The sequence below is a fragment of the Esox lucius genome, chromosome 7 (assembly GCF_011004845.1).
Source record: "Esox lucius isolate fEsoLuc1 chromosome 7, fEsoLuc1.pri, whole genome shotgun sequence".
Lineage (NCBI taxonomy): Eukaryota > Metazoa > Chordata > Actinopteri > Esociformes > Esocidae > Esox > Esox lucius.
This window is the reverse complement of record NC_047575.1, coordinates 34,251,437-34,276,282: the sequence shown is the minus strand read 5'-3', so window position 1 is coordinate 34,276,282 and position 24,846 is coordinate 34,251,437. Positions and strand designations below refer to the sequence as shown.

The window sequence follows — 24,846 nt, the reverse complement described above, 5'->3', positions numbered from 1 at the left end:
TGAGGTACTAATTAAAAGAAAATAGGACAAAATGGTAGCACCAGTTCAGAAACAATGAACGTGTAGTTACAGAACACACAAGCACAATCAGGTCCATTAACAGTCCAGGGGTAAGAAGAATACCTCGTCCCTACAACAATGTAGAGGTATTGATTGGATGATTCATTACTACATCCACACACCTGCATTTGCAGACGACTGCTATGAGAAGGATCCCCTAGTGAGGGAAAATAAGGGACATGACTGCCTCCATTTTGAAACTGAGGACACCCTCCTAAAATGGATGCTTCCAGGCATCTCTATCAGACAGAACTATTCCAGGGAGAGCAGAGAAACATTTTCCATTGACCATCAAACTGCTGCCAAATTCTCTGCAAAGCTGACTTAAATGGCAACAAAGAGCAGCTACCCCTTCCAACTTGAAATTGTGATGCAGTGTATTGAGGCATTGTGGCACTATTGGCATGCCATCACAGTAATACACGTCTCCTGGTGGAAATGAGTCAAGCAAAATGCCATCTGTCCATAGTGGGGTCTTTGTTTGATACATTTTGGTCTTGGGAGTTGTCTATTTATAAGAGAGGCAGTGAGTGGTGGTCCATCTACTCCCATAGGTGTTTTAATCAGCTCTGCTTAAATGTCAGTGAGCTAAGCGAGCTAACTAGAATTGGTAGGGCCGCTATCAAACTGTTTGCTCAAGCACTAGTCTGTGTGAAGCTGATAAGGGTCTCCAAAGCCTTAGATTTATATATACACAACTACCACAAGTACCACTTCGGGAATGACTTAACGTACAGTGCGTAAAGTGGCCGAAGATATTTTTCCCTCACACAAATTCTTATATGGGTTACGGCAACTCATTTAAAATCTGTACGGTAAAGAGCATTGTTTGGTTCATCAGCAGATGGGTACAATGTATAACACGTAAAAAGTGTGTGTCAAACAAGTTACCAAGACTTCAAACAACCAATAAAAAAAATATATAATAACCTCAGCCAACACAGATGTCCATCCATTTTGTATTTATATAAATTATATGGATTCGTTTTGTGAAACTGTAAATAAATATGGAGATAAAAACAGCCTACCGATGGTTGACTAAGCAGAATCTCACCTTTCCAAAAGATCCCTTCATTGATTGGTTCATTTGGTACCCAATTATTTACCCACCTGATTCGACCTAATATAAACAATTTAACTGGGGGTTCACTTATATTTTTACTTTTTACATTAAATTCCTTATTGTGTTTTTCTTCTACATGCATGGTTTTCTCTAAACCAACATATGGAATTAGTAACTATAAACCTGTTATGACAAAAAAGACTGGTCCTGATTAAATAAAGATTTCATGGTGAATACTAAAAACTATCTATAATTCCACAAGGGGTTCACATACTTTCAAGGAGCATGGTATGTGATAAAAAAAAATGTGCGCCTAAATAAACTGCATTAAGAGAAATTACGAACACAGTGTATGGTAAACATTAGTTTTTTAGTTTAAGGACAGTCAACAGAAGTGTATGAAATATTTACAAAAGCAGTCAATTTTATCACAGGGACCAGGCCTACATTAGAGGCCATTAAATTAACTATTTCCATCTATTACTTTTAAAGTCAACCTATCCCTTTAAGAGCACTTCAGTAAGAAATCTTTAAAATCCCATGGCTTGTGGGAGTCTTATCCCTATGTCGAAGGTCCACAGCAGCTGGAGGGGCGTGGACAGTTTGGGCCATCTTAGGCAGCTGGTGAAAATAAGAGGGCTAAGGGAAAGACTAGCAATGTGACTCGTCAACGAAGAAATCCTCAATGGATGATGATGGGTCATTCCACATGGAAGGAACTGTTTTATTTTTTGGAACACAGTCGAGCTCAATTCCATTTTCAATTCCACTGGTTCTTGAGGTGAACACAGGGCTTTTTTCTACAAACCTAACACAGCAAATCTTAGTGCTGACAATAGTGAGAGGTGTCAGAAATACATCTGCTACATATTTTTGTTTAATATTTGATTACAATATATATATTGAACTCACAAGACGTTATCTATTACTAGTCCCAGACTCTCATTCTGGGACTAGTATACCTTTCTTCAATGGTTTTGTTTTGGTACGGAATATTGTACATAGTATAGTGTATGGTGATACTAAACCTGGTGTTGACACAGAATTCAAAATTAAGGTAAGTTATAATTCATATGAGGTTGCTTGTGTGTATGTTCTGGGGTGTATTCTTCATCGCAGAAGAAGTCATTCACATCTTAAACATGCTTTATACTGTACTAATAGCCTAAATTCAGAATGGTAAGTTTAATTAAGTTTAATGGTTCGAATTATTCATCTTTTATCCATCAGAGATTTTATGAATAGGTAAAGCAATGCCAAGGCAGTGGGTTCGATTCCCACAAGGGACCGGTACGAAGAAGCACTTCCTACAGCAGATTGCACTGACGAACATGCTAAATAAATAAACGTAAATGAAGATCGTCCCAAATCCTAATATCCCCATGAAACAACATCTGAAGTATTTGGATGTACGGTAGCCTAGAATACAGCGGCATTCGGCTTAATTGAGGCTACCATGGTTACTCCAGCAGGATAGGGAAAACTGTTAGGGATGATAAATGAGAGGACGGCAGAGAGTTGAAGGCCCTTTGCCCAGTAGAGTTTGCCTGATACAGGCTGTAATACTCCAGTTGTCTCTCTGTAGGTGGGAGGATGGTTACATATTTGGCTGAACATGGTCAATACACACAGTCCATCTCTGCCAGGAGTAAGTGGCCTGGTTATACATGCAGCCGGTAAAACATTAAAGCAGACTATTGTGTCAAACAGATATGATACAGAGAAAAGCCATTTTAAACAAATCAATATAATGTTGCCCCACACAATGTAGTTTGGTAAATTCTAGACCTCAAAGCACCATTCAGCCTAGTTCTGTCCAAATCTTGCCATGGTATAGGAAAGTGGTTTCCAACCCTTTTCCGTCACTGTACACCCGACAGAATTGTGCTCTGCTTGGAGTACCCCCTCATGTTAATTTCACTAATAACCCTATGGTGTCATGAGTGTTTTCAAGTAGACCCCCTGTGGAGAGGCCAAGTACCTCCAGGGGTCCCAGTACCCCTGGATGGGAACCACTGCTATAGGAGATAGATTGTGGGTTCGTGAGACTGCGAATGCCAGCCCAGTGTCATCACTCTGAGGCAAACAGATCCACAAATAAACGTGTCTGCTATATAGTGCCACCGTGTGGTTCATTTAAATGTTTGGCTATGCCGAACTTGTGCTATGGCTCTAATTGAGTTCCTATTTTCTTTTAGCACCCAAATAACTTGCTTTTCTTAAAAGCTCCCTAGTCTTAATGTTAGATTATTCCTACTGACACCAAATGCAGAAGCAAAAGCAAAGAATAGAACTGGGACTACACATTCACACCTATGTGAACAAGCAATCCAACCGGAAACACCTGTGAGCCAGATGTCCTAATACCTGTGCTCACATAAAATGGGAAGATGGAATGCTCACACTGCTGTTATTCTTAGTTGATAAAAAATATATGTTGAAACAGTCAGAAATAAAAGGTGACAGTCTGCACTGTTCATCATTTAATCATAAAACCAAATAAGTTGGGACGCTGCGTAAACTGTAAATTAAAACTAAATGCAAAACATTTAAACGCTATATTCAATAGACAATAGTACAAAGACAACATATCAAATGTTGAAACTTAGAAATGTTTCTAGAAAAATATGCCCACTTTGAATTATGAGGCAAAGTGGAAAACTGTCCTGCAGTCTGACAAATGGAAATGTGAAAATCTTTTTGGGATTCATGAACGCCTCCTCCTCCAGGCTAAAGAGGAGAGGGACCATCCGGCTTGTTGTCAGCACGCAGTGCAAAAGCCAGCATCCAGGATGGTATGGGGGGTCACATTAGTGCACTAGTGAACATGGCATGGGCACCATTAATGCTGAACAATATACACTCACCTAAAGGATTATTAGGAAGACCATACTAATATTGTGTTTGACCCCTTTTCGCCTTCAGAACTGCCTTAATTCTACATGGCATTGATTCAACAAAGTGCTGAAAGCATTCTTTAGAAATGTTGGCCCATATTGATAGGATAGCATCTTGCAGTTGATGGAGATTTGTGGGATGCACATCCAGGGCACGAAGCTCCCGTTCCACCAAATCCCAAAGATGCTCTATTGGGGGCCATTTCAGTACAGTGAACTCACTGTCATGTTCAAGAAACCAATCTAAAATGATTCGAGCTTTGTGACATGGTGCATTATCCTGCTGGAAGTAGCCATCAGAGGATGGGTACATGGTGGTCATAAAGGGATGGACATGGTCAGAAACAATGCTCAGGTAGGCTGTGGCATTTAAACGATGCCCAATTGGCACTAAGGGGCCTAAAGTGTGCCAAGACAACATCCCCCACACCATTACACCACCACCACCACCCTGCACAGTGGTAACAAGGCATGATGGATCCATGTTCTCATTCTGTTTACGCCAAATTCTGACTCTACCAACTGAATGTCTCAACAGAAATCGAGACTCATCAGACCAGGCAACATTCTTCCAGTCTTCAACTGTCCAATTTTGGTGAGCTTGTGCAAATTGTAGCCTCTTTTTCCTATTTGTAGTGGAGATGAGTGGTACCCGGTGGGGTCTTCTGCTGTTGTAGCCCATCCACCTCAAGGTTGTGCGTGTTGTGGCTTCACAAATGCTTTGCAGCATTCCTCGGTTGTAACGTGTGGTTATTTCAGTCAAAGTTGCTCTTCTATCAGATTGAATCAGTCGGCCCATTCTCCTCTGACCGCATATTGGATGCTTTTCCCTTTTCACACCATTCTTTGTAAACCCTAGAAATGGTTGTGTGTGAAAATCCCAGTAACTGAGCAGATTGTGAAATACTCAGACCGGCCCGTCTGGCACCAACAACCATGCCACGCTCAAAATGGCTTAAATCACCTTACTTTCCCATTCTGACATTCAGTTTGGAGTTCAGGAGATTGTCTTGACCAGGACCACACCCCTAAATGCATTGAAGCAACTGCCGTGTGATTGGTTGATTAGATAATTGCATTAATGAGAAATTGAACAGGTGTTCCTAATAATCCTTTAGGAGAGTGTATGTTAGTTATTTCCCAAATTAAATTAAATTGTTTTAATCAGTTTTATCCAGATTTTATTCTGTTCCTCACACAGCTGAAGCCAGGGCTTTCACCCACAGAGTGGCCCTGCCTTTGGAGCATGTTCTGGGACACTAATGCTGGGATAATGCGTGCCACTGCAGTGAAAGGAGATTAAAAGAGACGACACAGAAGTCCTGCTGGGAGCTTGACACTCCTTTTGGGAACCTGCACAGTAGGTTGGATACAGGTTGTAACTGATCTGTAGAATGTATAACTTTCTATTGGGACAACAGCAACAATTTAGAAGCAACAAACCAGTGCTACTGAATGAATAAATGGGAAACGCGGTGCTAATCGTTCATCTACCGCCCTTTTAGGTGCCAGGAGAGAGGCTGTGAATCACTTGGAGATACACTCTCCATGGAGCAAGTGGCACTTGTCTGCTGAATATCATGTCCCCCTGTTGTGAAGATATAACACTTCCAAATGACTCAGTGGGGCTTAAATTGATGACCCTGTAAAATACAATTGTGCTCATCCCATTATATTAATGAATAACGCTGTGCTAGGTCGGTCGACAGGGGGACACTGCGTTCAGTGTCTGACATAGGTAAAGAGGAAGACACTGTCATTCTGCCTTACAGAGAGGGAGGGGTGTACCTGTCACTTTTACAAATGCTCTCCCCTGTGGGAGCGTGAATAGAGTTCAATAGTAGCATCCTGACAGAGGCATCACTTTAAACAACCATAGTTTAATGTAAAGTGAGTGAGAAGGAGCAAGTGCCTGGAGTAAAACCATTTAAAGGTGTGATGGGCGGTTTAAAGAGCAACTGAATCAAATGAAAGGCTGGTGTTACATTGATGAGTCCGAAATATAACATTCAGGTAATCAAGTCAGTCTAGTTCAAAAATAACATTTACAAGGCATTGTTTTCCCTAGGATTCATGTGCAGGGGTGGCCAGATAAGCATGGAAGGGTCAGGGAGTATGGTAGTGGCCAATCATGCGCTATTCAAACAAAAATGGTAGCCACTGCTCTTGTCCATAGAGACAAGATATTACATGTTTCGCCATGGGGTGGGGAGAACTTTTTATGGTTATGCTGGTCTGCTATAAAATTCTTTAAAATCCACAAACTAACAATATATTCAATAGATATTCATATACAAATATTGTATTTCATGTCAGGAAACATGAAAATTGCCCGAGTTACATTCTGTTATTTACCGAGAGTCCCCACGGAGCTCCAGGGACTGGTAATCCAAAATTAACCGTTGCTCAAATCCCTGCCAGTTAAGGCCAATTGGCAAAGAAGTTGAATATCACTTACTTGCCTAAGTGACTTTTTCTAATGAGGAGAATTGAAACCAATGCTAAATCTTTCAACTCAGCCCCCTTTTATGAGGGTAAAGAAAATTAACCATAAAATACAGGTGATTGAGAGTTACCTCGTTGTGCTGCTTGCTGGCATCTCTTCGGGCAGCTTTCTCCTTCAGCCTCTTCTCCTGGAAGAGAGAAAACCAATAAAATTATTGGAAAACATTGTTGACGGGTGTTGGCGACACATAAAGGAGTTTAATAAATGCCTTTCCGAAGGTGTTATGTATTGCTGAAATTACTGTAATTCGTTTGATTCACAGAGATTCCCCAAAAGGATATTCTCTCTTTTTTATCCATGTAGCTTATTTTAAGTTGAGGTACATTCTGGTAACTGCCTCAAACCTAGGTATTTGGCCATGGGTCATAGGGGAGAGAGAGGAAAAGAACAAAATGTGTGCAGAGAGATGAATGTGTAGAGGTAAAACGGGTCAAAAAGCGACCCTCCACACCCGCCGGTACGGAAAAACAAAAGGTTACATCAAAACCAAAAGCGGCAAAACAGCAGAAGAAGACCTCTGCCGTCACTACTGGACAAGGTTTTATATTCATGAAAAACTCCTGACCACAGAACAGGCTTTGACACAGCCGTGTGGGGGTGGAGGGGCAGCGGAAATAAGGATGATGTGTGAAAACGGAAGCTTATTAAGACGTAGGGGGAGACTGCATTGGGAAATGTCAGAAGTGGCTTAATGGGGTCTTCATTTCTGATCCAAACATCCCAGTTAAAAACCACATTTCACATAAGAATGTGGTTGAGGGGCTGCTTCCCTCCAAGCTCCCTCTTCCTCCGCATTTTGCCCCGAAATGGAACATGGACTTCCCCCTGGGTCTCACTGGAGTTCACAGGCTGTGGGATGTGAGTGCTGGGGGAGGATGTCTGGGCGGTTTCTAAAACATTTTAACAGTGCTAGTGAGAAGCACTAGGCAGCGACCAAATCAAAATATGGTAATCTACCCCAGCCCAGTCTCCAAATAATTCAGAAAGGGTAGGGGGCAGGGGAGCAAGCGAGAGGAAGTATAACAAAGTGAATGGGAGAAGACGGAGAGCACCAGAGGGAGTTGTGACTAACCATTGAGTTAGAGATCTATTAGGACGGTCTTGGAGAGGGCCATTTTCCCTCTGTGACGCCTTCATGTGGGCCACCAGGCCCATGAAGTCAAAAGTCCAAGTTCAGTATTAGAATGGTCTCCTAGTTTCTTCATTTGATGACAGTATTTGACGGGGCCCTTGTGGAGCAGTCAGGGGGAGTGGTAGCTACATGAGGGATATTTAGCCCCCCAGTCAGGGGGAGTGGTAGCTACATGAGGGATATTTAGCCTGAAATCAGGGGGAGTGGTAGCTACATGAGGGTATTTAGCCCCCCAGTCAGGGGGAGTGGTAGCTACCTGAGGCATATTTAGCCCCAGGCCAGGGGGAGTGGCAGCTATGATTCCTGTGCTGGCGGGGCAGCTAATTGATTTCAGGGCCAGCGTCTCAGAGTCGCCATGGAGAAACTAAAACGGATTTTGAAAGCATCTGTTTTCTATTTCTAGCATCAGCCGGCAAGACAACATGCCTTCTTGGCAATGCTGACAAGTACGACAAATGAATGGGTTAAAGTGGTAGACACGAGCTAACAGTGTGGGGGAGAAACAGAGACATGAGTTTATTATCCACCAAAATAGATGAGCCACACAAGAGACATCCTCCACGTGGGAGTGGCCTCCCCTACTATACTTCAGCAGAGTTGTACATGGTCCATGTTCTAACAGACAAAAAAGACACCAGGGCAGGTTCCTTTGGCATCAAATACATTTTGCCAGTTTGATGAACTTCTGGCTTTACCTGGAGGTTTTGATGTAATGTGTCCTTTACTAGTAAAGTGAAATAAGTCTAGGATTACACACACAAAATTACTCATTTCAATGCCGGTCTTCTTCAAACATGTTACGAAGGCATGTCAACAGCTGAACTCCAGTGAACATCAGATGGTTAAGCCCAGAAAGCAAAGACCAAAACACAGATTTTAAAGTTAGTCAGTAGTTGCTCTGTGAGAATAGTCTAGCAGAATTAGCCAGCGGCCTACACTGTCCGAAACACGCTACTTGAAACAACTTGTGACTAGACAGATCTACCAGATGACCACTAATTATCATAAAAATATTAAATACAAAATGAACTAGAAATGCTCAGGAACTATTAGCTCAGCTAAGCTCTGGCTCTGTCACCATGGTACTCTATCACAGAGTAATCTGGAATTAAAGGTCATTGTGTTGCAGATTGAAAACCAAAATCAGACATCAACTACACAGTTCTTTCCAATTATTAAACTTTTTTTTTTTTTAACATTTTCTCAAAAAAACCTGCCTCCCAAAGGCCAATCATTACAGCCTACAAATCAAATAACCTAAACACTCTGAAATTACAATTAAGTAGCAAAAAAGCAGGGGGGAAAACAGAAACTAGATATTAAATCAATTGCAAGAAAAGTACTTTCTCTGCAAATCCGATAAGCTGAGTAAACTTTCTACAGGTCATTTTAGTAGTGAGAAACTATGCTCACTCTGAAATAATAACTGAACTCCCCAGTCCAATCTCCAGTAGACTGCCTGCAGGCTTCCAATCGGTGTGCCAGATTCAGCCTCAGCTATGTCAGTTATTTCCATTTGGGTTTCAACCTGCAATATAATGTATATTGGGTTATACATACAGCCTCAAGGAGGAGGGATAGGTGCATCAGAACAAACTGTGCATTCTTCTCTGAAGAACTCAAGCACCCAAACACAGTTTGGACCGAGTACTCCACAAGTGCAATCATAAGACCGAATACTGCAGTAACACTGAGCATTTAGAAAGTGTTCAGTCACAGCAATTGCAAAGTGTTTAGAAAATCACTTGCATTTTGGAGCCCTCAAGTGGTGCACTGATCTAAGTCTCCGCCACTCAATGCAGCTGCAACATTGCGGCTCAGAGTTTGAATCCTGGTCGCAGGATACCAACAACGCCCAGGGGTCCAGCAGAGGGCGACGCAAATTGGCCCAGTACCGCCTGGGATGAATATCCGAATTGGTTGTTGGGCAGGGGAATGAGCACTTCCCGAGAGATTTGTGACAGTGAACTCTTCCTGGTTAAGCGAGACTTGTGACAAGAAGAACGGCTTGGTAAGATGTGAATTAGAGGGCAATCCCTGATCTTTAACTCTCCCAAACCTTATGTGGAAATGCTGCAATGGAGGCAAGAACATAAATGGAAATTGGAAAGGCACGGAATAAAGAGAAATATAGGGATCAAAATGCATTTAAACTGTAATGCTAAAAAAATTAATAGTGCTGTTATTAAAATAATCATATAATCTTCTGCAATTGATTGTGATTCATTCTTAATTTTGCAGTTAGAACACTGAATATTTTGGTGGAAACGTAAGTGGCGAAGACAAAAATGCTAGCTATTATCCAGCATTCTATGGTATTCTAGTGGCCACCATCTCTCTGCTTGAACAGGAATACACTTGCATCCTGGCAAACAACACAAAGGAGGATTAACACAAACCCAGCACCTGGGACCGCTTGGAGAATAGGGTGAGAGGGGAGGTACCTCTGTCTGGATTCGCTGGGCTTTTTGAGGGAGACTGGAGGAGAGATTCCTATATTCCAACGACATGGAACATTCAGCGTTCTAACAGATGTGTACTAACATGCTGTTAGAAAATATTCAGAGACAAGCGACGAGTGGAGAGGATTCATGACACGAATGCCTACACTCCAAGATATATTGAACAAAAGTACCTGTGAAGCACTCTGGAAAGCTCCCTGACAATCTCGGGCAAAAGGATTAGGCATATGCTGTTCCAAAAAACTAAATGTCTCCCACTCAAGTCAAGCATTAAATATGGATGGTTCTGAGGCTCCAAAAATAAGAACGCATTAATAAAGATATTTGTTTTTATTAGCATTAAGCATTTTAACTGAATTGCAAGTAATTAATCATTCATATTTACTGGCCAGCCCTTTAAAAGGCTCAAAGACCAGCTAGTCGCAGATTAGAGAATTAAATACTTATTATCTAACAGGTTATTGAATTTGATGTGCATAGGTTAGCGGAGCACACCTTCAAGCTCGATTAAACGCCTGGAATTGATATAATCTGACTGCTCCTCAATCACTGAGGTAATAACGTGCATCTGACTTTGTGTCGGAGTTTCTTGCGGTAAGTGTGTGTGTCACAGCTGTGACATTTATATTTCATACGCGCTGGCTAGATGAAGTTAGAGCCTTTAACTGAGTTGACAGTGATCCATCTAAACGCCCAACCAGATGCGGAGGAACCAGCAGCTACAGAGCAGGATGAGTCATGTTTATTTTAGCTAGACAGCCTGTTCTTCAGGGCCGAGGCCTTGTGAAGGCTTCAGTGCGGTCTAGCCACACGCAGGCACCTGGGCCTCTCTGCAGATCACCACCAGGATGAAATGCCGTTTCCTTAAAGCATCCGTGGAACAGGTGAGCCTTCCCCCCGCACCCTGTCGTACGGGCTAGGGGAGAAACCGCTCGACACAACCGTTTGACTTCTGCGGCCAACTGCTTCTGCTCAGCATTATGCATTTTCTGTTACTGACTTAGTAAAGTTGTGCCGCGGTCTCACCCGGTGTTTCTCTTTGACTTTACGTCTGTACTCCAGCTTGTCGAACTCCTGGTCCTCTCGACGCAGCCTCTCTCTGGCCTCCTCCACATTGATGCCTGGCGTGTGGTCCTCCTCTGGCTGGGGAACGGCCGTCCGCTGGAGAGGGGGCCACTGCTGCACCACCTGGCCAGGGTGCACATGCAAAGTTAAAGCGACACTGAAACGGTGCCATCTCATTTCCAGGACTGGAAACACCACATGAAGGCTTTAATTACATTTTCAGTAGGCTGGGCATCAACATGCAACAAAGTGAAAAGGCTGTAATAAGGGGAAAAGACTGGTTATGGCAAGAAGTGGTCCCCTTATTTGGCCTATAGCCAGCCAATAAGATTAGTAGATCAAAATAGAATGCAATTCATCGGTTAGAAAAACATTTGTACAAACCTGTCCCTCCTCTGTGAAGACTACTTTGGTGTTGACTTGAAAATGTCTCTTTAGGACTTTCTTGGCCTCTTTGTACTTGGTCTCCTTCTCTGGTTTCTTCTTGCTCATTTCCTATGACATGGGGTAATGATCAGAAAGCAGCATTAGCCTACAAACTGTCCATATTGATCATGTGGACTGTACTGCTTGAAACGGTCAGCACGTGATGACCTCACTGCCAGAAAGTCAGCAGGTATTCATAAAAGACTCGGTAATGCGGACCAAGAATCTAGGCATCTTCACATAGAACCACTAACACTATCTGCTAATTGAGTCAGCAGATTGAGCAACAAAGTTCCCAGCTATTGACCCTTTGAGAAATAAATAATTTCAATTATATAATGATGTCAGTGTGCTCGCAGGCCTGCTGGCTGATCCTAGGAAGACAGCAATACTATGGTTAGGTACAGTTCAGCAATACTCACCGACGAACTCTGAAAGATTAAAGACATTTACATTTTGTAGACAAGGACACTTGACATAAAATAATAAAGGAAATCTGATGACCATTAATGACTTCATCCACACTAACGGCCATTTTTATGTTGCAGTCAAAAGACAAGGTAAATCAACTTTCTATGGCACATCCAGAGAAATACGAAGAGCACTCTTGCCTGGGGTGTTAATAAAGTCCTTAGAATATGACTTAAATATTACCAGCAGTAGACTGCTGAGTTTGCACACTAAAGAAGGCATAAATACTGCTTGTCGGATTATTACGACACCGTTTTTCACTTCAATTTGACCCAGGGCTACAAGGTGCAGCCTCATCTTTAGCCGGCTTTCAGAATAACTCATTTTGACCACACTATTTATAGTAGCATGCTCACTAAACCATATATTGATCTATCTGGGGTCAATTGACAAGACGGTGCATTTTATGGTTCAATAAATTATGCAATTCATCTCTAGGAGAATTTTATCACGATAAATTAGGAACAACTGATGTGAGCCTTTGCTACAGAGAAAAATGTCAGAAAAAGTGGCGCTAGAAATAAAATTGAAAAGTTAAAAAATAGGAAACAATAGCTATTGTGCTGAGATGCTTCACCATTATCCCGCGATGCCTCATCCGAACCCAAACAAACAGATAATTGTTCATTCTCGTTCCACCAATCTATTGAATGTTCTCTTTTGAGTCATCTCAAAAATGGATGGTAAAACCTCCATTACATTTCCAGAAACTTTGTTCTGCTGACAAACCCTGAATCTGCCATCTAGGCAGAGTAATGCCATCAATGTTGAGTTTCCATCTGCTCACTGAGAATGGAGTTGGGATTGTCACCTCAGGACCTCATTTCCTCAAATCTCACCGTTTAATAAGCCCTTCACACTGGAGGCTCACCAGCCTTGCAGCCATTCAGAATGAGTCAATGAAATCTCTTTGGGTGTGAAGTTATTGCACTGCATTTTTAATGGTGAAATTATGGGCCTCGTCGTTGAGGAAAAAACTATTTGATAAGAGATCTAATATCAGCTATTTCCACAAAGGCACACAGACTATGCAACTGAAAAGAAAAAGGAGATGGGGAACAATAACCAATTCTTAACCCATCGTTGTTTCATCAGCAACATCTTTGATGTGACCGCACCAGGTACATATTATCTTAACCTTCATACTAAGCCAAGGTACATTTTCAAAGACATTTCTACTGTATGTTGCTTATTCCTTGCGTGTTCAAACGTTTCAGGTTGGACAGCTAGGCAGGATGAGTTTTTAAATGGAAGAGACGTTGATTAGTGAACCGAGAACTTAGACCCAACAGAATGCTTGCACTGTGAAAAGTCAGTAATCTATACAAATAGTTCCCTTTTAATAGGTTCAGGGGGGAAACCATGGGTTACTTTAGTACGGCGAGTACAGCAGCAAAAATGTATCATATGTAACAAGTCTGATTCAGGTAAAGCCACAAGAAAAAGGCCCATACGAAATAAGATGCTAAAACACATCGCAGTCTATCAGAAACGAGGCTAAATAAAAGCTGGGAGAAGGGTGATTTATTAATGATTCACCACTGGACAGTTGTGCATTGAGAAGCATTCCATTCCCTGCAGACAAGGTCCCTGCCCAGACATGAACTGCTGAAGGACAATTAATTGACTAGAGCGAGAATCTGACGCTCAATCAATCAATCCTTCAATCAATGGCCCGGTCCATTCACCATCATCAATGGGGGGGAGGTTTAGAGTTGACACTAGCCTTCCCCTAACCTGAACAGAACTGCCTCTAGGCGCAGTGTAAAACAGTATTCAGCACATTTAAAAAAATTCCAAATAGACAGTAATAGTAGTTCTCTATATCACTTGCCAGGAAAACAAGGAACATGTGCGCCTTAAGGTGTATAACATTAAACTTACAGGGCAGAATCTACGGTTTTCAACAGTTATTCATTTGCCCATGTTTACCACCAAACATGACAAACAGATCAGTGATTCGATTTTCCCCAAGATTCTATAGAGGCAACAGGAATGTCCGTTTGTGTAGCAATGTCTGGTGGATGAAGGCATTCCAAAAACCTTGTTAACTACGCCGTTGCCTCGGCTTACCTGGCTGAATGACACAATGATTTGCCATAAATCCTGTGGGTATTTCTTATACAAATACCATCACATGACCAGCTCTTTGTTGGATGAGCACCCTCAATAAAGGGTAACTACAACCAAAACATTTATTAAAAAAAAATCTGATTTGTACAAAGTGTCAACAGTTCGACTACGCTACTTCGAAACAAGGTAAACGCTTACATACTGTAGGTTACAGCATACTGTGTTTAAGGTTTGGTGAGCCAGCCTGCCTCAGCCTTTTCTTTCCATTTAAATGGATTCAGCAGCACGTTGACAGAATTAAACTATAAAGCACAAAGAACAATTAAATCCTTTTTTTATGTCATGCCAAGCAGCCCCTTTCTGTCATGCGCGATAAGATCACATCAGACTGATATAAATTGCTAGTTGGGCCAAGGTGTGGGGGCTTTGGTTCTGAGGGTGTTGGAACCCACTGTTTTCTGCTAGGTATAAATCTGTTTTTCGTTAGCCCCCCCACCCCCAGTAGTCTGTTCACCCACAACTCCTGACAAAACTGTCGCACCAGAAACCATGATCCAAACACTTCCCTGGATGGATCACAACACTATGGCAACTATGAAGACATTTGGGAGATCATCACAAAGGATTCTCAGAGACTGGATGTTACACTGGGACCAGGACCATGTATTGAAGCTATTATAAAGAACGTCTGTCACAAACAGCATCTTTCAATAACATGATATCCTTGACGTCATTTGTGTAAAGCCCTGTTCGGAATAAGGTGGAATTAACCATCAATAAAAAGCACAACTCATAATTCATTTGAAAAAGACTTAATGACTACTAGGCCAGACCATAGAAAGGTTCAGCCAACCAGAATGGATTCTTGATACCCGGCTCAGCCCTCTCGGTGTCACAACCCTCGCACCAAAAACACTTTCACTGCCATCACACACATGCTGCTGCTACTTGGTTTTTTATCCAACCTGTTTCCTCCTAACTTTACGACACCGAGATATCCGCTTTAACGGCCTCGTACCCCGGTACATACAGGTATTTTGGGTTTGGTAGAGACAGAAAATTAAGGTGTGAGGGGACGGTTCAATTAGCATAATGGAATTGCCATGCAGTGCATTCCCAATGAAAGTTGTCATTTGACAGGGGACTGTAGACGGGCTCACGTCCTCTCCTGAGATTGTTATTGCATGCTGAGGGGGCTGCTCTCACAAGATTGCTTCAATCAATCTCATCCTCACAAAGCTGCATTTTAAAGGACAGATTTCCCAGGAATGATGGATGTCTTACTATGTAAGGCTACCACCACCTCAAATACCAGGCTAGAAGACAAATGATGGCAAAGTAAAGCCTTATTAACATTAGGCGATCCATAAAATAGAAAACAAAATAAGTATTTTTTTTGTGTGTCCAAAAACACTGATTAACCCTTATGGTTTTGGATAAACCATGAATTAAGGTGTTTGACCGGGCACCCAAAATGGTGGAATTAGCTTCCCCTTGAACTAGGACAAAAGAATGCTTCAATCCAAGTCTTCATTTAGAAGTCAGTAAAGTGCTGAGCTACATTACATTATAAAATCCTAACATTATTAAGGTGTTTGACATCAATGTTCAACACAGCGTCCAAACACTGCCGCAGTTGAAGGCTCTGGGTCTTCGGTCTTTTCAACAGGACAACAAACCTAAAAAAGCCCAAATTGTTCAAGGAAAAACTGAATTGCTCCAGAGTGACTAATGACTAATCCAAATCACATCCAAAACAATACATGCGAGAATACCTGGCATTTAGTCTGCGTTATGTCCAAGTAGTGCTGGATAAAATTGGTGGCTAAATTGTTGTATATTTTCTAAATGCATTGTAAACTTAAGGTAACAACACAACAAATTCTGCAACGGTGTCGAAATTTTTATGCGTGCAAATTATCCCAGTCTACTTTCCTCATGTTTTGAGCTGGAAAATGTCCTGGTGGCTGAATTGAAAGGTTTGAGTGAATGGTGAGAGGTCACAAGGATCTCTATAGAGAATCTAGTAGAGATCCTCTAGTGCTACTAGCCAGACTACAATCGTTACAAATGCGTAACAGTCTAATATCGCTTGATGTAAAGTATAGCGTATTTTCTGAAACAACAGTTCTAGCAGGGAGAAAAAGCATCACCAGGAATATGTAAACTCTCAAAGTGGGCAAGTCTCTCAGCATAGTCTAATGTGATTTTGAATGGAAACTTATTCAGGTCAATAAATCATACTATATCTATTGCTTAAACCATATGTTCCCTGACCAAACAAAGATATTTTCATTTTAATGAAAATATTTCATACAACAGTCCCAAAATAGACAATCCCCAACCCCAAAACCCAGAAGACAGTGAATCATGTCTGACTAGAAAAACAACCCTCCAAAGCCTCCCACACTAGAGATGAATCCTCACTACAGTTGCTATGACCCTGGACAAATCTGGCATATTCTTAGCCTATTGCAGAGGAGTCAATGAAAGAGCTAGTAGGAGCTGGCACAACTCACCCTGACCTCTATTCAAACACACACTTTAGTTCTCCAAAGAGTCTCTACACTATAGCAGTATCTTTGACAGATTAATTGGGATGTTTTATTTCCAACTTCACATGGGAGCTAGCCCAATTTCCTTACCCCAAGGCGCAGAGCAACTCTAAAAATAAGCAAGAAAAAGCTTAGAGGGACCAATTTATGCTTAAAAAAAAGGGGAGCATTTTCAATCAGCTGACTCCAATTTCTGAGAGAAGGACAATGTTTAAACAATGAATCACAGTAGTAGTGTACACTGAAAGTAGTGTTTTAAAAGCTAAAACAAAACAATAACTCAAACCAGTGTAGACAATCTCCACAGCACAGCACTTTTAAATCAGCCAGCCATGTTAAAATACTCCAAACCAAAATAAGGGTAAAACCTTCAAATTGGTTTAAAATATTCCACACAATCTCCTGGCACAATGGGAGAAGTAATGTCATGCAAAAAAAAAAACTAACTCACTTCATCATCCTGGTCACCCTTCTCCAGACTGAATACATCTTTTCGAACCACTTTCAGGAGGTCCAAGTCCCTCAGATCTTCATCATCCTCTTCATCTGCACCTAAGATTGTACACTTAGGCCCGGGCTGTAACTCTTCCTCATCCTCCTCCTCCTCATCATCTTCCTCCGCCTCTTCCTCCTCCTCCTCTTCCTCCGAGCTTTGAGAACTTTGAGCGTTGACACTTGGACCCTCTCCTCTGAGCTGAGCCTTGAATCGATTCAGTTCTGCCTCCTCCTCCTCATCAGATTGAGGCCCCACTACCTGCTCGCTGATCTTCCTGGGGTCAACTCTCTGCTTCTGGGCCTTGCTGAGGAAACGAACCCTTGGAGCGACAGCGAGTCCTAGAGAGCTATCAAGAGTACAAAACGCCAGAAGACACGTCATGAAATGTTTTGTTCCTTTACGGACAATCACACAACTAATGTGCACATTCATGCCTTGCTGACATATCTGGATTTCGAGGCCTTAAAATATGAATAAATCTGGGGAAAACACTCCAAAGCTAGCTGGAGCCAAAATACTCAAAATCTGTCCAGCTGTTTTACTTACGCTGCATATTCCTGGAGCCTGAGCCGGAACACGTCAAAGACATCCTTGTTCTTCATGAGGTAGACAGAGCGCAGGTAGGACACAAAACACTACGCAGAAAGAAAATGAAAGATAAGCGATGTCGTACTCTGACAAAATACATGTCAATTGAACACGTGTGGATATCACAACCTCATCATCACACTGTAGGTCCTAAACAAGTCAAAAGGGGAGATAATGTAAACCGGATCCACTGGCCTTATTCAAACACAGACGACTACTCCAGATCTGACGGAGTAAAGCAAGCACTAAAGGTTCAAATAACTGTCCCAAGAAGGTTACAGGCTTGAATTATGATCGACCCTTTATTAGCCTTTAACAGTCTCAACCTCCTTACCCTTTGTGCTCGCTCCTTCTGTTCTGTCTCCTGGGCCAGAAAGGCCTCAAGCTTCTGCTGCACGCTTGTCAGCTTATCTGGGTTAACCCTGGAAATAAATAAAACAACATACACACAAAACTGGCAATTCATATGATATTATGCACACAGAGTGGGGGAGTAAGGGATTACAATTTTTAAAAAATTATGACAACTTCTTGGATTACATCAACAGAAAAATAGGGGCGCAAAATAATTATGACATGCTTGATTTATTTTAAAATTATTTGCAATTGTTACTGAACCCAAGTAACAATTGCCCCTCAGGGGGGCGCGCATAACCAGATTTGCGACTGATTAAATTTTCTCCAGGTTTGATTGGTTAAAACAGAGTATATCAACAATATTAGCATCTTTCTCAGAACAATGATAGGCGATAGGCCTAACTGGTGTTCAGCTATACCTTTTTCCGACAGGAACTGTTTAGAATATAAGGCAACTATTTGTTAGGTAGCTGTAACATGGCGCTGCCTTCAAGATAAATTCCATATAATGTTTTATCACGATATTGGAGGAGTAAAGACGTTGGAAAGCACTCTGCCAAAGGATGATGATTTGCATTTGATGCAGCCACCTAAACTCCATACAGGTAGGCCATGTTATTCTGCTTGCTTTGCATCTCAGAAAATTGTGTTCTTTAGTTATCATTGGCTGCTGACGACATTGAATTTAAGCTAAGCGTGCAGGTGTATAATCACAGTTTATTTCTTTAATTTGCATTCTGAAAAGCCATCGCTGGTGGCCCTAATGCAGTTTGCATTGGCACGGGTAAAACTTAGTTGCGTGTGGGTGTTTGTTCGCGATTGCGAACGCGCATTAGCTTGCACTGGTGTTCCTGCAACATTTTGACAAAGTTGGTCGTTGTGGAGCGAAACAGACTACTGCAGATTTCGTGTACGTGTGAAAAGCTAAGGACATCTTGATTTTTATTTACAAATGCTGTCAATACCCTTTTTGTGGAACTGACAGATTTTTCAAAGATGTTTTGAAGCAATAAATAACATGTATAAAACACAAATAACAGAATAGGCTAACACGTCCTTAAATATGGGGTTATGTTCAGATGAAGTTGTGTAAAAAGGGTGTAATGTGGAAATGTAGCCCAATCATATTGAAGTAGAAAGCTATGATTTGGAACCCCTTTCCAAAGGCACTGCACATAACCCATAAGGTAAAATGATAATTCTGTTTTTAATTTGCATCAGGTTGTCAACTTGGTTGGTTTGAAGGAGAGCCATAGACTGGCGTACAACCTGGGAAGCATCATACTAAATATCAGCCATAGACATGTGGCTGTGTAACAGACATTTTCTTCCAACAGAGTGAGCCGTTTTGTTTAATTGGAACCGTAAGCATGGGGACAATGCCACGGCCCATTTCAGCTATATGTGGATGTGTGATCTCACCAGTCCCAGTGAAACCTGTGTAAAAGCGTCAACTCACTGGATCCTGTCGATGGGGACCTTTTTCTCCTGGAGTTGTGATAACATGCCCTGCTCCTCTGAAGGCAGCAGGACAAGCAGTGCCTCTCCTCCCTCCTTATACCTGGAACGCAAAATATAACAGAGTGCATCTGCCCTCAGTATTGTACTAAACGAGAACAGCATCACGTCACCTGGGGTGGAGCAAATACCTCTGGAACACATTTGGGCATACGGAGTGTGAAAGGGGGACCACTGAACAACACTGACACCTACTGAATAAGTCAACTGTGAGGAGAGATTGTAAGGTGACATGATATGAGAATGGGTTCAATATACTAATGTCAACTGTGAGGAGAGATTGTAAGGTGACATGATACATGGTGACTGCCCGCACAAGAACCACACCATTTCATTACAACTATAGATGAGAAAACAATATTGTGGATTATGATCTCCTTTTAATAAATACTGCACATATAATGAAAACATGTCTATCGGCCTTTAACTAAGTAGACGATAAACTGACTACACACAGTCAGAACATATTTCCAAGAACATACCTAGCAGTTCTTCCCACTCTGTGGATGTATGTGTTGGCATCCTCTGGACAGTCAAACTGTAACACCCAGTTCACCGCAGGGAAGTCTGGGAGAGAAAGACATGATTATATCTGCCATGGGAATCGAGGGGCAGCGAGTAATATGTAACGTGTTCATGTCATTTGAGCAGGCCTCAAAATGCCTTCTTCTCTCAACTAATCCAAGAGATTCAGCCAGTCTGTAGACTACTGGGGTGTTAGTACCTAACCCTCTGGCTGCAATGTCTGTGGCAAAGAGCACCGCGTTCTTCCTCTTGATGAAATCGTTGTAGACCTCCACCCGCTTCATCTGCTGTTGCTTCCCATGCAGGGCCAGGATGGGCACACCGGGCCGGAGCCGACAGAACACCCGGAACAGGTACTGTACCTACCGATGCAGAGACAAGAGACAGGCTTTGTGTTTGCGGTCCAGAACATGACAGGACCACTAGCTACAAGACAAAATGAGAACCGTTCACATGAACCGGCGAAGCCTCACCTCTTTGCAGGAGGCAAAGAACACGATAACTTTCTTCTGCAGGTGGCTCCTGATGAAGGAGAAGAGCAGGTTGACCTTCTGGTGTAGCTCACACACCACGTAGTTCTGCTCCAGCGTGGCCGGCGTGCTGCACAGGGATAAACGTGTTTTAGGTGCTTCTATCACTTCCTGTCGCCTAAGAAGGACAGAACTAAACACGGGTTGAAATACACTAGAACAACCGCTTATTGAACAGGACTGCTGTGGCAGAGCCAATGGGTGTGGGGAAGAGTGGGGGAGTAAGGGATTACAAGTAAGCTGTTACACAACAACCTGAGACCATGCAGGTCAAAACCAAAACTCAAAGATTTCCAATAAGAGGCGATTTGAAGTCATTTCTGTTGTGGAGGGGTGCATCGTTTGTAAAACTCAGGTAGAAGGCGGTTAAACTTATGTGCATGACCTGAGAAGCCTTGATAAGGCTGATTCAGAGAAACCAAAGTCCCATTTCATCCCTCTCCCCAGTGCTGCAGAGGCCTGTGCAGATTTAGACCTGGATTCAACCCAATAGTGGATTATAAGCATTACTGCTTTTGAAGGAAATATTTGGAGATCACCAAAACAACTGTTGCAGATGTCGGCTCAATCTCACATCATCTTTCAAAGTCACATGCCTATAACCTGCTTATATAACAAAATTAGCATTAACACTGAGGACAAAGCCATGAAAGCCGCATTAACACTGAGGACAAAGCCATGAAAGCCGCATTAACACTGAGGACAAAGCCATGAAAGCCGCATTAACACTGAGGACAAAGCCATGAAAGCCGCATTAACACTGAGGACAAAGCCATGAAAGCCGCATTAACACTGAGGACAAAGCCATGAAAGCTGCATTAACACTGAGGACAAAGCCATGAAAGCCGCATTAACACTGAGGACAAAGCCATGAAAGCCGCATTAACACTGAAGACAAAGCCATGAAAGCCGCACTAACACGGAGGACAAAGCCATGAAAGAGGACAAAGATAACTAGTCAGTTCTATCTTTGAGTTTTTCTAAACATAGAGACAGGCAACACCATAAAATGTTGTTTTAACAACGAACCAAACACTACTGTTTTAGGTTCATTTAGTAAAGCACTTTGTGTTTCATAACCAGGCAAAGCTAAATAGATGGCCAGTGACGGCTGCTTACAGTCAAGGAAGAGTTGCTTGCACACAGTGTTGTATATGATCTGAGGTGAAGCGGAGCTGACCAGCATGTCTGCCCACGCTCATTTCATATTACAGAGCTCCTACCTGAACTTGGCCTTCTCATGCACCCAAACGTACTCCGGATCTTTGAGGCTGAGGCGAGCAAGGTCTTTAACAGACTTGGTCTGTGTGGCAGAGAAAAGCAGGGTCTGACGTGTCTTGGGGAGGTTTTCCACTATGGCGTTGATAGTGTCGGCAAAACCCATGTCCAGGATACGATCTGCCTCATCCAAAACTTTAATATTTGAAAAGAAAAACATAATTTGATTAAACCCTTGTTCAAATCCGTCCCTGTTGGAAACAAGGTCATTTGCAACGGCTGGACTAAGGTTACAACCACTTTCCTAAACTGTAGTGGTTACCATGTACCTAGCATTTGCAGATCTGAGATATGAAAGGCAGCAGTCCCATCCATGTGATGGAGCAGGCGTCCTGGTGTGCAGATGATGATGTTGGTGCGGTGAATCTTCTCGGATTCATTTTTTAGATCCTGTAACAAAAATAATAATAGTAATACGGTCAGTGATTGACCATGGCTGGAGGAGCCAGAGTGTAGATCACTGAAGGGCCTTCCGAAATAACATTTACAGCAGGGCTTCTATTTGTCGGCTATAGTTGGATTTTGGCCGATCAAAAATATAAAAAAATGACTGGCTGCTGGCCTAAATGTCTGGAATGGAAAAAAAAAACTAAAGCAATTGTAGTTTTCAAAACTTTCAAAGTGCAGGCAAAGTCCTCATAAGGGACTTCAGCGAAGTGTACTTGAACTGACAAAGATGGTGAATACTAAGCTTTCGACACCTGCTGTGTACATTTCTTATCACCAGCTGCTTCATTGTCACCGGAAAAATACTTTGGGCTAACCAAAAAACAACCAAAGCTAGATGCTTATAAGACTGGGTCTGGTGACACCCCTGGTTCTGAGGCAAATGTTGGATTGACTTTCAACTGGGGAGATGTTCTTACCCAGAGTGATTTGTTGATAGATGCATGAGTTAATATCAAGCATAGGCCAATTCTTCATTTAAATATTGTCATCATTGACTTGTCTGCCAAAACCAGTATGAAAAGTAAATGAAATACCTTTCCACCAATGATAAGGCCAGCAGAAAACTCATGGTTCTTTCCCACTTTGCGTAGCATCTCAAAGGTCTGATAGGCTAGCTCTCGCGTGGGGGAGATGATGAGAGCACCCAGGCCATCCATGGCTGTCCACTGCTGACGATACAAACACTCCAATACCTGGATGTCACCAAAATAACACTGCATCACTTGTGGACAATGCACAATGCACAATCCATGCACAGTCGAACATTATCAGACTAACACAGAACATATACAATACTCACAGGAATGAGAAAGGCAAGTGTTTTTCCAGAGCCGGTCTTCGCAGCGCCCAGAACATCTTTACCTTGTAAAGCAAATCCAATGGTCTGTCTTTGTATTTCTGTGGGCTGCCGATACTGTGCTTCCATAAGACCTGAGGTAACCAACCAAACCTGTCAGTGGCAAGTTATACATTGCCAAAGTATTAAGATGCTCGGAAACGACATGTTGGCTCATATTAAATGTACTGACAGTCAAAAGCATTCCATAACTAATTAATCTCTACCTCGCAGGGTATTCTTTGAGATGGGAAAATCTGAAAACTTCACAGCATCCTGGGCATTTATCTAGAAGAAAAGGGTGCAAAGACAATCACATTCGGATAAGGAGATCTGATGCAAATCATTGTCAAGGTATATCAGTCAGCATTACTAAAATGTTTTGTTCAAAAACCGATTAAGCACGCCTTTATAGTTATAATCGGACGGGAATGCTATGATACCTGACAACTAATGTAAGAGAACTAGCAAGCGCTGCTAGCGACCTCCTACCACACGACTCAAAGCCAACTAAACTCAGTCCTAATCGACTACACTACAGCGTCATTAATTTTCATGAAAAGAAAGTCCGGATTTACCTCGTTATATTTGTTGACAAGACGTTGAATACTTTCTTTCTCCACCAGCCATTCGGGTTTTCTTTTCTGTCTTTTCTCTTGTTTGACTCGTGTTTTCGTCTTGTCGTATTTCTTCTTCCATCGTTCGAAGTTTTTCACAGGATCAGTTGTGTCGGTTGGTTTTTTTCCCCCCATACCTTTTTTTGGAGGGGCGTTAGGTCGTTTTCCTTTCTCCATAGATAAATAAACAGAAATTGTAGTTTTTAAAAATCAAAATACTTTCAGGGTTTCAGTTGAACGGCATGGGGAAGCAACATTGAAGCGACACACGTACGGAGACGCTTGATTATGACGTAAACCCAAACCGGATGGGAGAGGGGACATACAGTTCAATCATACCTTCACCAGTGCAGATTTGCCTGCCAAAAGCCTAACATTTTTTTTTATCGTTCAGAAGCCTTTAAAACACTGTTTTTACGAGAAAAGATGATATGAAGTTAAAACCCCCAAAATATGCATCATTTCTAAAATATTATTTCATATTGATTGTATACCTCTGTTCCTGTAATACCCATGTTCTATTTGCATTGAGCACAATTCAAGAATTTTATCTGTTAATTGTAATGAAAAACATATAGTTAATTCAATTGAAATTGAGTGGTCAATTTCGCACATGATCTTTCTGGAATTTTGGATATAAATTTCTCTCACAACAAATGTTGTATTAGACAGCATCATGCTATGGAGATGCTTTTTAGTGGCAGGGTCAGAGAGACTGCTCAGGATTTAAGTAAAGATGCACAAAGTAAAATACAGAGAGTTCATTGAAGAACTTGATTGTGCAAATTATTTCAATTTCATACATACATTTAATTGAAAATAGTACAAAGACAACATATGAAATGCTGACTCATTTGATATGGTGTCTGTGCACTATTTTCTACTGAATATAGGGTTTAATATTTTTGCACATCTTTGCATTCTGTTTTTATTTCCATTTTA

The 24,846-nt window shown here is 41.9% G+C and overlaps 1 protein-coding gene across 1 annotated transcript in view; it reads right to left on the bottom strand.

Moving 5' to 3' along the window:
• ddx10 (DEAD (Asp-Glu-Ala-Asp) box polypeptide 10) overlaps nt 1–24,229 on the bottom strand; it is a 35,512-nt gene extending 11,283 nt beyond the window's left edge. Inside the window, exons 1-16 of the mRNA XM_010893535.4 lie at nt 23,866–24,229; nt 23,515–23,575; nt 23,252–23,382; nt 22,986–23,144; nt 22,272–22,392; nt 21,948–22,137; nt 20,668–20,794; nt 20,394–20,556; nt 20,152–20,236; nt 19,611–19,712; nt 18,129–18,216; nt 17,753–17,841; nt 17,162–17,552; nt 11,570–11,680; nt 11,147–11,308; nt 6,597–6,653 (exon numbers count right to left, since the gene is read on the bottom strand). Coding sequence (XP_010891837.2) covers nt 6,597–6,653; nt 11,147–11,308; nt 11,570–11,680; nt 17,162–17,552; nt 17,753–17,841; nt 18,129–18,216; nt 19,611–19,712; nt 20,152–20,236; nt 20,394–20,556; nt 20,668–20,794; nt 21,948–22,137; nt 22,272–22,392; nt 22,986–23,144; nt 23,252–23,382; nt 23,515–23,575; nt 23,866–24,081 — 2,253 coding nt within the window. The 5' untranslated portion in view covers nt 24,082–24,229. The remainder of the gene's footprint in view (nt 1–6,596; nt 6,654–11,146; nt 11,309–11,569; nt 11,681–17,161; nt 17,553–17,752; nt 17,842–18,128; nt 18,217–19,610; nt 19,713–20,151; nt 20,237–20,393; nt 20,557–20,667; nt 20,795–21,947; nt 22,138–22,271; nt 22,393–22,985; nt 23,145–23,251; nt 23,383–23,514; nt 23,576–23,865) is intronic.
• Between the last annotated feature and the right edge of the window lie 617 nt (nt 24,230–24,846).